At 38.8% G+C, this 15662-nt stretch overlaps 1 protein-coding gene across 2 annotated transcripts in view; it reads right to left on the reverse strand.

Annotated features, from left to right (window-relative positions):
• Positions 1-15662, reverse strand: part of CLTC (clathrin heavy chain) — a 108086-nt gene that overhangs the window by 71102 nt on the left and 21322 nt on the right. For both annotated transcript variants that reach the window (XM_089676662.1, XM_089676664.1), the window contains exon 2: positions 1370-1577. In XM_089676662.1, coding sequence (XP_089532788.1) covers positions 1370-1577 — 208 coding nt within the window. The remainder of the gene's footprint in view (positions 1-1369; positions 1578-15662) is intronic.

Genomic DNA, 15662 nt, shown 5'->3' on the forward strand with positions numbered 1-15662 from the left:
ACAATCTAACTAAAATAACTCACCATCTGCATACATGCAAGAAGCATTAAGAAAGTGACAAGAAAGAGTAATGCAACATTAAAAGGTCAAAATTTATCACTGCAAGTTAAAGAATAACACTGAAAAAACACGAGCACCAGCAGTTTTAAAGCATAATGCTGACAAGTACTCTGTAGGCATATACATAAAATGTTATCCTAAATTATCCCATTATAAAACATCTGTGCTCACATTTTGTCAAACATTAAGGGTTAATTCACTCTGGTTGGGTTACCTACATTGCAGAAAGCATTGCTTTTAAAAGGGAACGCATTTTCACATTCATGCAATGCTGTGGCGCTCTGAAAAATGTGTTTTTTTTGTCCTACGTTGTCCTGTATTTCAGTCAAAAAATGGCATAGTTTCAAAAACATGTACATACTAGTACCAGGACAGTGACACAGCAAATGCATTTACAATGACTACTAACACTACTAGCAGACACAAGCCAGGAAATGCCTGCTTCCATTAGAACCTAATCAACCATGTCTTTTGACTCAAGACACAGCCCCTTTAAGAGCCCATTCACACCATCCTATTGCAGCAACATGCATTGGTGCAATGTGGTGCCATTTTGAATGTCACCCCAACACCTCCACAATGCACACTTGTAGTGTTACCTGCTGCATGGTATAAAAAAAAATGCACACTGCACTATTTTTTCATGTGCTGCATCCCAATGAAAAATCATAGTGTACCACAACACAAGAAAACGTGTGTATTGCAGTGCTGTAGTGCAAATGGGCCCGATGGCTATGACTTCATGCCTAAATTTAACTAAAAATGAACATGGTTAATCTAAAAAAATTGTATAGTCCACCTTGGCTACTAAAAAAAAAAAAAACACTATAAAAGCATAGTTGCCAATCAGTATTAGCATTTACATGCAAAAACCTAATTGCTGCAAAAAGGTACAGTTATAACTTTGCATGCATGTTTATACTTTTATTTCTATGCACAGCAAATCCTCCCGTTTCATTCATGGCTATAGTAACAAGTACATATTAAAGCAAAACTCAAGCCAGGTGGACCTTCTGTATGTAGTCTAATAATCCTGTCCTTGTGCAGACAGAAAGCTGCAGAAGACTTGGGTTTATACAGGAAGCCTCAAAAGCAGAGGCTTGTATTGTGAAAACGGATTTCTCTCTAAACTTATGAGAATGTACAGGATATTAGAAATTATTTTAAAATACTTCTAAATCTGCAATATGTTTAAAGAGTAGGGAAGTCCCATATATACAAGTCTAAGACATTTTAGCTACATCATCAAAAGGCAGGGTTAGAATTTCTTGTAGTACATACATTGCAGAACACAAAAAAGGGTAAATACCTTTCAAAGCTATGACTTTGCTGGCTGGATTCATGATCGCATTGTCTGCTGAAATAGGTCTGCGAATAGGATTGCTTGGATCATTCATGTCAATGATTACCACCTGGGCTTGTTCTCCAACCTTTTCTCTGATGCAGATGAACTTGTCAGACTCCATGGTAAGGGTACTAAAGCCAATGTTAGCTGGGTTAATACCCAAATTTTGGAGCTGTTAGGGGGAAAAAACAAAACAAAAAAAAAAAAAAAACAAGTTAGAATATGCCTAAAGGATTAAAATAATAATATTCTGTTAAGTCTAGATACAGTAAGGAAATGTGAAAAAAGGATCCATTTATTCTGCATGCACCAGGTTAGACCTGAACACCAGCCGTTCTCTGCACCGACAATACACTTGCAGAGGGGTGGACAAATAGCACAGTGGCTAGGTTCAATTTTCTACATCAGTTTATCTCCCTTTAATGTGTAGACACAAGCACAACCCTAAAGCGCTTTATTCTAAAATTTACCACTCTTGCCTGCCAAGGTACCTCAAAAGACTGCATTTGTTAGACTTGCTTACATTAATGCACAACTACGAACAAAATCTGTAGTCATGGACATATAGTGTGCACCATAAAAAGTTTATTATGTAAAAATAAATTAAAAAATCTATTACACAACATTAAAAAAAAAATTACTCTTCACATAGGGGTTCACGACATGTCCCAACAAGACCCAATGTAAGCAAGTCACCATAAAGACAGCTTGGTAGTCAAGGTACATACATTCCAAAAAGGGGGCTCTTGATAAGTATCTTAGAACAAACTCAGTTCACATCAATCCAGCCTGTTAAGTCCTGCCAGTTCACAGGCTGGATTGATGTGAACTGAGTTTGTTGCTAAGATACTGATCAAGAGTCCACTTTTTGGAATATATGCGCCTTGATTACCTTGACTACCATGCTGTCCTTATGGTGACTTACTTACACTTTTATAATGTACAGCGCTGAGCGAACTATTGGCGCTTTATAAATACTGTATAATAATAATAATAATAATAATAATAATAACTGCGTCTGGATGGTTCCCCATTGGGAAGCTGGTACTCCTATTTTAAAATTATGTATACAAGACAATTGGCTGTTTACTGAATGTACCTGAATTTCCCACCCAAGAGACAGTGGCTTCACCTTGGTCTACGCGGTTTCACCTCAATGGGCAACATAGCACATGCTATGAATTCCAGTCTACCCAACTGCTTGATACTACTCCATTAAAGATTAGGAGTGGGTTCCAGTGTACTGATTCTGTCACATGTTCTCCTGAAGGTGGATTACCAAAACATGTCGAGTCCACATGTGAACTGTAAATCAGAATCTTTGCATGTTGTGAACCCCTCTGTAGACAGTCATTTTTAATGTGTAATAGATTTTCAGTGGTACATAAAGTTGTTTTACGGTACTCAGTTTCTCTTCTATATATCAACACAAAGTTGGCAAATACATATTCTGCTCATAGGTGTACAAGATTTGCTGGGATGTGGACATATAGCACACAATCTGGGTTTCTCTCCTGCTACAGATTGGTTACATTAATGTTAATGAAACAGACATTTAAAATTGAACACCTCCCCAGAAATCTTGGTTCAGTTCAGCTAGGACAAGCAGATAGCTCATCTTCAGATATGACAATAATTTATACTAAAAAACTGGTTTCCCAACTGTAGCCTCAAGTTCAAGGTACCCATTAGAAAAAGTAACTCTTTGAATCTCTGTCACACAATTGCAACAAATTCTAACAATTGTAAAAGAGACTGAGTACCCTTAAATATACAGTGTCTTGAAAGTATTCATACCCCTTGAAATTTTCCATTTTGTCATGTTACAACCAAAAACGTAAATGTATTTTAGTGGCATTTTATGTCACAGATCAACACAAAGTGGCACATAATTGTGAAGTGGAAGGAAAATGATAAAAGGTTTTCAACATTTTTTACAAAAATATCAAAAATACCAATGCATTTGTAGTCAGCCCCCGAGTCAATACTTTGTAGAACCGCCTTTAACTGCAATTACAGCTGCAAGTCTTTTTGGAGATGTCTCTACCAGCTTTGCACATCTAGAGAGTGACATTTTTTCCCATTCTTCTTTGCAAAATATCTCAAGCTCTGTCAGATTGGATGGAGAGCATCTGTGAGCAACAATTTTCAACTCTTGCCACAGATTCTCCATTGGATTTAGGTCTAGACTTTGACTGAGCCATTCTAAAACATGAATATGCTTTTATCTAAACTATTCCATTGTAGCTCTGGCTGTATGTTTAGGGTCCACCCCAGTGTCAAGTCTTTTGCAGACTAACAGGTTTTCTTCTAAGATTGCTCTGCATTTTGCTCCATCTTTCCATCAACTCTGACCAGCTTCCCTGTCCCTGCTGAAGAAAAGCATCCCCACAACATGATGCTGCCACCACGTTTCACGGTGGGGATGGTGTGCTCAGGGTGATGTGCAGTGTTAGCTGTCCGCCACACATAGCATTTTTATTTTAGGCCAAAAAGTTCAATTTTGGTCTCATCTGACCAGAGCACCTTCTTCCACGTTTGCGGTGTCCCCCACATGGCTTCACACAAACTGCAAATGGGACTTCTTATGGCTTTCAACAATGGGTTTCTTCTTGTCACTCTTCCATAAAGGCCAGATTTGTGGAGTGCACGACTAATAGTTGTCCTGTGGACAGATTCTCCCACCTGAGCTGTGGATCTCTGCAGCTTCTCCAGAGTTACCATGGGTCTCTTGGCTGCTTCTCTGATTAATGCTCTCCTTGCCCGGCCTGTCAGTTTAGGTGGACGGCCATCTCTCGGTAGGTTTGCAGTTGTGCCATACTCTTTCCATTTTCCACTTATGGATTGAACAGTGCCCCGTCAGATGTTCAATGCTTGGGATAGTTTTATAACCTAACCCTGCTTTAAATTTAAACTTCTCCACAACTTTATTCCTGATCTGTCTGGTGTGTAACTTGGCTTTCATGATGCGGTTTGTTCACCAACATTTTCTAACAAACCCCCGAGGGCTTCACAGAACAGCTGTATTTATATGGAGATTAAATTACACACAGGTTGACTCTATTTACCAATTAGATAACTTCTGAAGGCAATTGGTTCCACTAGATTTTAGTTAGGGTTATAAGAGTAAGGGCTCATGTACACTGCAGCTGCTAAACTCACATTTTAGGAGCTTTTCAGCAGTTTTTTTCAGCAGCCCCTGAACTCACCCTAATGTTTTTCTATGTGTCCACGTACACATCTTCGTTTCCAGTCATTTACAGGCAGTTGAGTTTACCGTTGTTTTTAACGCAACAAACTTGCATTCAGACGTCGATGTTATCAGCATTTTAAAAGCAAAATGCTTGTAAACGTGTCTAAACGTGGCAAATCGCGTTTATAAGGGTTTGAGGTTGCATTTTTTTTTTTTTTTTTTTTTTTAACTCTTCCAGTTCCCAATGCTGTCCAGAGCCTTATTCATCATGAATAATGCATGCAAAGAGTTTTCAAGGTGATCAGATGGACAAAACACTGAACACAGGATGTTCCTACCAAGCTTGTCACACATTGTAATGACCAATTCACACCTCAGACCTCCCTCACCCTTGCAAACAAAAGATATGTTAATGACCATTAACACCTCAAATTCCTCATGAAGACCAGTGCCAGGTGACCTTAATGACTCACTCCAGCAGACACCTTTCCACCCTTGGAAACAAAAGAAAATGTTAATGAGCAACTCACACCTAACTAATGTCAACACATGCTGCTGTGTCTGTTTTTACTGTGTGTATTTCTCTGAAACAATTTACCACTTTTCAGTGCATTCTCGGCATTTGGGAGGTTCTCCTGTGCTTAGCTTTAAAAAATGCTTCTAAACGCAAACACGCATAAACTCATTATGCAAACACGGCTAAACAGGCGTTTTTTAACCAACGTTTTCCAGCAGTTTACATTGTTCAGAAACGTCCCATGTACATGGAGCCTTAACCTCCCTAGTGGTCTGATTATGTCAGTATTTCTGTGCTCAAAGCGGTACATTTTTTTGCATGGAAATATGTCGTTTTTTTATTGTAGGCCTGTAATTTTTAGGAATAACTCACTGAAATCTGTCCGAACAAGAGTCTAGTAAACATCCCGGGTATGATAAAATTTGAAACACGAAATAATAAATTATAATTTAATAAATAATCATAAAAAAATAATATTATAATAATAATACATTTAATTCAATAATATAATCAAACCAAAAACACTGAAATTTGAAATAGAGCGCCAAGTTCGCACATCGCTGAGCAAAGTCGCAGAATCGTTTTCAGTGTCTGATGACAAATTTCCCCACAAATCATAACTCAATTCTGGAAGTGGTTCTGATTTACTATCGCTGTTCTCTAGCCGGTCTAAGACCACTTTTGTTTAAACAAAAAAACTTATTCCTGCGCCAAAGCTTTCCAAATAACACTCTAAAAATGCTGCTGTGCCAATCGTGAAAACACAAACAATATAAATATAAATAAACAGCGCAAATTTAGATAATTAATCAATATAATAAATCATTAAAATAAGTGCATAAATTATTCGTGTTTCCCCTTAATAATAAACAAAAACACCCAAAAGTCCATGTGCTGAAGACATAATTAAATTGTAGAAATAAAAAATAATATAATGAAAGTGCCAACTTCTTTTCTTCAAAAAATATTTTCACCTTCCACCAGTGCACACACCAACATTGAATACACTCACCAGAACTTGGTGAGTAAAAGACCTTTTAAGGAATTTTAGGGATCCTAAACCCTCTTTGGTGCCACGCTAGGGAAAATCTTCACCCTCCGAATAGACTCCACCATCCAACCAAAAGAAAAAAACTCACATAGCATAATATTGTCACACCATAGTAACTTATTCCAAATAGAGATTAAGACCACTTTTGACCTAAAGGGACGCTTTTTGGACACCATGGACGTTTCTCAGTTTCCAGGCAGAAAGAACAGTAAAAATGCAGGCAGGGCACAGGACAAAGCATTAGGGACAAAATGAATGTGAAATGGTTTGATACAGTAATGTTTTACTATGTGATTTTAGTGTATTGAGTGAATGTCACATTTTTATATTTTTAAATTCCCGCCAGTTCCATCCCCCGTACGTCCCGACATCGCAGGGAACGGAACCCGGAAGACAGATGCCGGCATCGGCCGGAGGACATTGCCGGGGACACTGCAGGAGGGACATTGCGGGAGCGCAGGACAAGGTAAGTGCTGGAGGGATCCTGGAGCAACGCTGCAGAGTATTCCCGAGTGTAGCTCGAGGTTACCGCTTGTGGTACTGAAACTTTACCCCGAGCTACACTCTGGAATACCGCCAGGGGGGTTAAGGGGGCTGAATACAAATGCACTACACACTTTTTATTGTAGAAAATTTTTTTTAAAATAATTTATCATTTTCCTTCCACTTCACAAATATGTGCCACTTTGTGTTGGTCTAATCACATAACATACATTTAAGTTTCTGGTTGTAACATGACAAAAATGTGTAAAATTTCAAGGAGTAGGAATACTTTTTCAAAGCACTGTAGCAGCCTCACCATCAAGATAAATCCCTTTGCTCAGTGATGTGGGGTGTTTCCATCCAGTTCCATGAATGGAATATATAAGGCTGGTATTTCATCTCAGATTGAAGACCAGGGCAAACACAGATTACTTCCCTTCACACAAGTACCCATGTCAATCAAAGTGGTTATAGCTAGTTAGGCAGCCCTAGCGCTGGTATTAAAAACATTTCAATTAGTTACTTTACAAGCTGTAAATATGAAAAATGATGAATATGAATACATTTCTTACATGTCATAACATAATAGCATTTTGTATGGCAAAAAAACTCAATTCAGCATTAAAGTGTCTACATGGTCTTGAAGGGTCTACCTGAGAACAAAACAATAAGAATGATACCCTGCATCCAGCAGAAAGAAGCACCTCCAATGTCTTCCCTCTCCCAGTAATCACTTTGTATAGTGTTCTTACTAGGGGTGCACTGAAATTTCGGTGGCCAAAACGTTTCGGCCGAAAACACCCCTATCGGCCGTTGGCTAATATGAATTAAAAAAAAGCAGATACAGGTGCCGAAAATAACCCCACCCCCTTGCCGCCACCCACCACTGCCATCATCGGCTGCTGCTCGATAGTTCTCAGCCTTACCTGAGAAACCACCGAACGATCCCGGCGTTGGACATAGAAATTAGTGAAGGAAAAATGGCCTCCACTTATCTCTATGTCCTTGGAGGACAGAAGCAATGTCACTTCAGATTCTGTCGCCTTCTAAACTAGGCTTTTTTTAAAGCACTAGATCAATGCTTTACATTGTAGGAGAGATGTGGGTTCATAAAGAGGACCGGTCACTAATTATTTATATCACAAGGGATGCATGCATTCCTTGTGATAGGAATGAAAGTGATTAACTTTTTTTTTTTTTTTTTTTTAAAGGGACAGTGTAAGAAAGAAAAAAAAAAAAAAGTTTAAAGTGTCCCCGTCCCCCCGTGCTTGTGGTGAACACTTTAAATGGTGGTCAAACCGCACATGTGCAGTATCGTCAAGAACGCCAGAGCAACAGCAATAATTCTAGCACTAGAACTCCTCTAACTTTACACTGCTAACCTGTAGAAATTTTTAAAGCATCACCCATGGAGATTTTTAAGTAACATAGTCTGACACCATTCCACAAGCGTGCGCAATTCTACAGCATGATTTGTTGGGTATCCGCTCGCCATAACATAACATTCTTTCATATTTTTAAAATATATATTGTTAAAGACTGCCCATTTCGGTTTTCGGCCAAGTGCATCCTGAATTTTCGGTTTCGGCACCAGAATTTTCTTTTCAGTGCACCACTAGTTTTTACAGCAGGAATAGTAAAAGGTGAGGGCAGCGGGGGGAGGGGGGTTAATGTGTGTGTGACCATGAAGGATTCTCTGATAAAAATATAAAAAAAGAAAAGTAATCTTAAAAAGGAAAAAAAAGGCTTTAAAGTGTTCCTAAAGCCAAGAACAAAAATTCAATATACTGTAGATGTGGTGGCTGATCTCGAGAACAACATTTCCCGTCCCTGGGTGGCTATGCTCACTCATCTACTGTATCTGGGGGAAGGGAGGTTGGGGACATGGTTGCTATGCAGGCTACACCCTGAACACGCATTTGTTAATCTGCATAGGGGATGAGAAGACATTTACTGAAGGAAGATAACATTGTTTTATGCTTCCAGTTCAGCTCACATGCAGGACAGTGCATTTCTGGCAAATGCACATATTAATTCAGTACTTGCTGTAAATGTTCTTGGCCTGAAAAAAAAATAAATAAAAATGTATGTAGCCACAACACCTAATGACTGGTAAGCTGCAATATATTCAATTTTTATACTTGGGATTAGATATCCTTTAACTTGGGTTTCAAAGTTGACATTGCCAACTGTCTTTATTGTACAGCTTTTAGCATGTATTAAAAATGCACCAAACCGTAATTTTATAAAATGCTACAGTATGGTTCCAGCCCGCTGTACTAACAAAAACATGGCACCACAAGCATGTCAGTGGACACGCTCAAACTCCCGCAATATATATACTATACAACTATCTACTCTATACCATCTGCCACCATGATGCCAAGGCCAGCAGCAGAAAGTGCTTTAGATAGAAAACTGTCAAATGTGCACTTTAAAAGTGGCATCTTACATTGGTGGTTGGTAAGTAGTATAGTGCCCCCTTTTTATTGGCCATCAGTGGTAGGAAGTGATCATCAGTGTTCGTTATTATGCTGTTAGCTCAGCCATTGACATTCATACCAGAATCATCTGCAGTTTTGACAAGGACATACTGCCGAGGAAACAATATAAAGCATAATAAAAAAAAAAAAACCTGTCAAAAGCACAAGTCTATGCTCAGCTGCCAGACACATGTTCCATTGCAACTCTGCAAAAACTCACCTCTTTTCCAATGCTTTACCCTAAATATCTGTGTGATGGAGGTCAGTCAACCTAGTTAAAATAAACCAACTGAAATAGTAGGTTTTGGTATGCATATTTGTTCTGTGAATATAATGCACTGAATTCTTTAATAAAAATATTGAAGAAATAATATATTTTGGGTGGCCCTAATGCAAAACATAGATGATTCGATTTTATTTCCTTCTGCACTGACTGTTGATGGGGGAATTCCTGCTGCAGCGCTATTAAGTTCTGCTGGCTGGGAGCCTTCCTGGCTGACAGAACACAACAGTCGCTGTTAGTGGCTATAGCCACCGACGGTAGTCACTTGTAGTAAAAAATCCAACAGGCTGGTTGTACACCCCAGCCTGCCCATAAATGGACCAAATCTCATCCGGTCTCTGCTAAAGCAGCTGCGTTTTGATCCGTCTATGGCTGGCTTAAGACTACAATCAACAAAAACAGACAAGCAGCTTATGAACAATAGTACTCTGTCAAAGCAGGGAAATGTTGTATTTAGTACAATGCACAGTCCCACTTGATGGTAGACTGTGCCTAAAAATCTACCCACACCCACAAATCTCTCAAAGACTTTCTGCAGTTCTAAGATATAAAAGTGAAGGGTGTGCCTTTTTAACGTTATTTCTTTACACATTCAAATTCTCTACATGGAGTTTCTATGAGCACTTATGACAGGAGTGGATGAAACCGTTCATGCCAGATGCCTGTAGGTTGCCATCACAAATCTTTATCATAGAAAATGCTACTTGTATGCCTTGCATTAGCTTCAAAATGTGATGTCTATGACCTGCAGTTGGGGGGGGGACCTGAATTTGACAGGTACCCGCTTCCACTTCTGCTGTGATAGCCTAGGCGATTGGAAGCAGAAGCTGTCCTCTCCCCATAGCCTTCTGGGACACGTGACAGGCCCCGGAAGACTACCGGACCATTCACAATGCGTAGCCCTACTCACACAGTGGGCAGCCAGCTGTGAAGCCGCATCTGTCACAGTTGGTTGCCCACACTGAAGATGCCAGCACTGGGGACACAGGACAGCCGGTGAACCCAACTGGTGTGAGGACACCGCTGGATCGAGGAACAGGTGAGTGTCTGATTTTTATTTGCATTTTGAATGGACAACCGATTTAAGCAGGAGACAGACCATACATTAGTATTTTCAGAAAGTGGCCAGTAACAGCAGTGCCCATAGTTTATTTCATAACCAATGTATTTAACCACATTAAAAGATTTAATTTTATTAAAGTATAACCAAAGGCATTTTTTTGAGTTTTGCATAGAGTCAAGAGAGATTAGAACCCATCAGGTTTTTGTTTTTTTTTATTGCTGGCTGTGCCCCCAATTAGGGGGATTTACCCTCTTCTATTTGTTATGTTTACCGTTAACATCAAAAGTGAAAGTAAAGGAAAATTTTGTGTTGTCACCAGAACAGAGAAGATACTAGTTCTGGTGACCCTGGTGAGAATCAGGGATTAGCTCACTTTAGAGGGAGTTCTACGCACTTCCTGTTTTGGCTATGGGACAGACGTAAAAGGGAAATCCCCTTAATTGGACACAAATGTTAAAGAAGAAAAAAAAAACAAAAAAACACAACAACAATCACAAACAGGAGCTATATCCCTCCATTATCCAAAAAGAAACAAGTTTTGCCTTCAGCTCTACTTTAAAGCTGGAGTTTACCAAGTACCCTGTATTCTCTATTTCACTCGACATTTATTCAATGACCCCCCTCATCCTACCTTAATCTTGCATGTTTCAAAAACAATCCTGTGTTCTGTTCTATAGTCTAAAATTCTCCATTCAATTTTTCATTAAAATTAAATATTATTCATGCAAAAAAGGGAACTTTTTAAATAAAGGTTAACAAAACACTCCTTGGATTCCACCTTACAAAAAACATAAAAAGGTCAAATGGTGATGAAATTAGCATACCACTTAGGAACCGGACATTAAATCCAAGGCACTTGATGAAACCCTTAATGGGCTAGGAAACATAACCACTGTCTAATCAATAAAGTGACTGTCAAACGTTGGGCATCAGCAATTATTGCTCAAGTGCAATTCACCTGGCTCCCAGAATCTGTTAAAATCTGAGCATGTCACAGTGGAAATTATACCCAGGTCTGTACTATTCCACAGGAAAACTGGATACTAGGGTCTACAATTTTTTTTAAATAGGCTTTTAGCAGCTAAACAGTGATCTTTAAAAAAAAAAAAAAAAAAAAAAAAAAGGACTACTAGACTGGAAGCAGGATGTGCAAAGTTGCAGCATATATGGTGACATGTCAGAGTATGAAAAATGGACAGCTACTTAAGTGAAAATTTTAGAACATATGACAATATATTCAATTAACTTGCAGATTAATGTTCAGGCCACTTCGGTTCTTTAACTGCTGCAAAATTTGAGAGAGGATTATTTCAAAGATGACTCGAGGCCTGTAAACACCATACCTTGGTGCGGAAACCTGCATTATGTGCATATTTCCTGCACCTTGTTTAAAATGCACTGCCCTTGTGATCTGCAGCAGGTGTCCGTGGAATGCTAATGACAACCCAAACACAGGTAACAAATGCAGTGCATTTTTTAAAGTAGTATATGCTCTACTTTTGGTGCAATGTAGTGCAATTTCAGCCCATTCAAATGAATGGCTGAAAACGCACTGCACTCAAATTGCACAGGAATAATGAGGATTGTGTTTTATTAAATTTAATCAGGTTGGCTCCAGAGCAATTTTTCGCATCCATTTAAAAATTTAAATTTTTGGCAATAAAATTACCTAAACCCCCAGAACATTAGATATTTTCTGAAAGCAGAGAACCTGTAGAATAAAAAAGGTGATAATTGCAAAAGTTTATGTCACATGATATTTTCACGAATGTTTATTAAACACATTTTCAGGAAAAAATATAATAAAAAAGAGCTTTAGTGCAAAAACACAGTATTTTGGTTAAAATATGATGTACATAGTATGTCCAAAGAGCTGAACTGCTTAATCTTTTTGTACATCTTTCTGATACATTCTTGCAAGAGTGAAAGTGCATTTGTAATAATTGCTTAACAACTGTCCCACTTGGGGCTGCTACACGCCTTTGGCAATAGCAGTGTACCCACAGCTTTTGTGCAGGTTACCTATGCTTTCCCATAGACTTCTATCACATCAGGTGGCTTTGGTGCATGTTCTGAAAGTACACCAAAATTCCTGCATGAAGGAATTTTTGGATAAAATAGAGAGGGATTAGAACACCTCTCAGGTTTTTAATTGCTGTCTCCGTTGGGGAGGTTCACCCTATTTGTCCTGTTACCATCATCATTGAAAGTAAAAGAAAAATCCCATATTTTGGATTGTCCCCAAAACAGTAAAAGGAGAAATCTTCCAATGGGGAAACTAGATCAGGTGACAACCAGGGATTCAGTCCCCTTGATGAATTTTCTTTCACTTCCTAATTTGGCTAAGGGACATTAAGTAAAAAGAAATCTCTCGAAAGGCATGCAAAAAATGGCACAAAGTGACAGGGGATATATCCTTACCTTACTCTATCCAAAACAAACCAAAAAAAAATAAATTGGGCCTATAAATCCACTTTAATTCTGGGAAGGGTTGATGTGATTCAGGCATCACGCTTGGGTTTTAGTAGTGCTTTATACATCAGCATCATACTTCAGCTAACTAAGACCAATCCAATGCAGGTATGGCCATTAGTTCCAAATCAGTCCTGTTTGCAACATGTGAAACATATGGTTTCTTACAGAATATTTGCATCCATCATCCACATTTCTACTATTCTCAAAAAAATTCTTTCCCTTTTTTTCCTTTTTCAGAAATTACATACATCGTCACAAATTATATAGAGGATCCATGATGCAAGTCTATGTGTTAAGAAAGTGCTGACAAATGCTCTTCCACCTCTTCCCTAAAAGTTGTCAGCAGATCCATACACTGTACTGAATTCTGTAAGGAAGGACACAGAACTGCTGATCAAGCTGCATTCTTTAGTTGGAAATCTCAACAACAGGATGTCAACCATTGTTCTCAACGGATTTCCCACAGTATTTGTACCGTATCTAAAATGTAACTAACCTGAAATGGTCTTTGTAAATTAAGAACTTGTAAGCAGATTCCTCCACTCAAAAAAGCAAACATTTCAAGTTTCACAGATCTTCAAGCAGCTTGCGCCGCAGGTGGATAAAATAGAATATGAATTAGGATAAACTAATTTGTGGCAATCATAAAAACAAAAATTATGCCACACACCCTTGTGAAAACAGAAAATGCAACAAATTTTTTACCTTGAATCTTTAAAAACCATTTAAAAGATGTGCTTTAAATATGAAAAGGTGAGAGAAAAAACCCATATACAGCTGCCTTTATTAGCTGAACATGCCTACCATGTTAGGATGACTAGCTATGTCCCTACATCCTCTGCATCCCCCATAGAGAAACCTAGACTGAGTACACGCATTCTCCTCTGACACCTCTCCTTGGACACTTATGTCACTGCTGTATTCACTGAAGTGGGTTGGGGTGTAATAATTTGTGCTTATTGCATCACTTGGATATATCCAAGTGGTTCCAAAGCTAAAATGTTTTTTACCTTAAAGGCCAAGTTCACCTTTTCCAGAAAATGGCCTATGCTGTCAAAGGAGCCCAGCAGATATTAAACTGTGCAGCTCTATAAAGTGATCATTAATTTTGTCATTTTGTTTTACCTGTAGGCCATCAGGAGTCCCCTCAGAAGCTTGGCTAATAAACTCCTAGCTAGCAACCCCCATGTCCCATGTCCTGCCGTGTTCATAGGATGTAAAAAAACAAAGATTTTTACACCTGCAATGCTGGGAGTCAGCAACCAAACAGTTTTCATGTCCATCATTGCAACAATTCAGAACGTGGGGGTTGATAACTAGGAGGTTTTTTTTAACCAAGCTTCTGAGGAGACTCAAAATAGTTTTTTTTGTTAGTGGAGTCAAATTTACATTTGTTACAATCTGTAGTGAGAAGAAAATTCGAAGGAGAATAGAAAATATTTCTTGAATAAGCTAACCGTGCACATTATTTTTATCTGGAAAACCCCATTTATGTCAAAATCAAATGTTAAAAACAAACATTTTAAAGTACTTTCAATCATCATTCATCAGATTTCTGATTGCATTAACAAATGTACACACAAGATTTTTCATGCAAACATTTGTTTGAAAATCTACCAGTGTATGGCCAGCTAAAAAAAAAACAAAAAACAAACTGACCATTGTAAGCACCTGTCAGTGTTAAATGGTTTGTTTCATCCCCCTGGCTGCTATTTTTGATGGACAGCTTGGTCTGTGAAAGGAAGTTAAAAATAGCAGACTTAGGCGCCTTTCCACTGATGGAGCAGGCAGATGATGTATTAGCAGCGAGGACATAGCCTGCTTTCCTCTATGGGCGGTTGGATGTAAATGGATCGCCTGTCCGTTTACTTCCGACTATCATCCTAAATTTACAGGTAAAAGCTTTAGGGGCAAATTAAATTTTAATCAAAGTGTGTGAGTGTGTGTGTAACGTAAGCAACAATTACATATTTGTCTAATGCAGGTTAAAGCCTAACTCTGAGCACGATAACCTTACCAGGTTAAAGCAGAACGTATGTCAAGTCACAACTGAACTTTGAAACCCTCAAATGGCTGGTGTCTTAGTTGATTACAAATGCAAGATCATGGCAAAATCCAGCAGAGCTTAAAGCTGGCCATAGGTGGATATTTTTTTTTTGTTCAACTGAAAAAAAAATAAATAAATACTTTCTATTTTGACCTGATGACCTGGCCAGTAAGTGTTTTTAAAAGAACCAGCTGTCTTGCAGATGTATCAATCACAGAGTTGAGCAAACCATTTACCACTGACAGGGTCCCCTCTGGCCCCTTGCAGCCCCCACCCCCCCATTAATTCTTTGCATGCTCATAACCATCCAGTTAAACAGACCATCTATTGAATTTAATGGAAACTTGGTGTGCACACAAGGCGTAAAACCTTTATGGTATGACTGTGGGGAACTGGGCAGCAACCTGACAAACTCAGGGCATGACAATAATAAATCTTTGTATGGAATTTTTTAAAATTAAAATAAACATGTTATACTTACCTGCTCTGTGTTATGGTATTGCACAGAGTGGACCTGGACCTCCTTTTCTGGTATTCCCCCACTGGGGCTCAACGCTGCTCTTCTTTTGTGTCTGCCCCCAAAGCAAGCTGCTTGCTAAGGGGGCAAACGTGCAGGCTCGCACTTGAGCCGGGCTGTGGGTGTCCAATGACACAGCCTGGCC

This window comes from Staurois parvus, unplaced genomic scaffold (genome assembly GCF_062004578.1).
Source record: "Staurois parvus isolate SC_StPar_1 unplaced genomic scaffold, SC_StPar_1.0 ptg000172l, whole genome shotgun sequence".
Classification (NCBI taxonomy): domain Eukaryota; kingdom Metazoa; phylum Chordata; class Amphibia; order Anura; family Ranidae; genus Staurois; species Staurois parvus.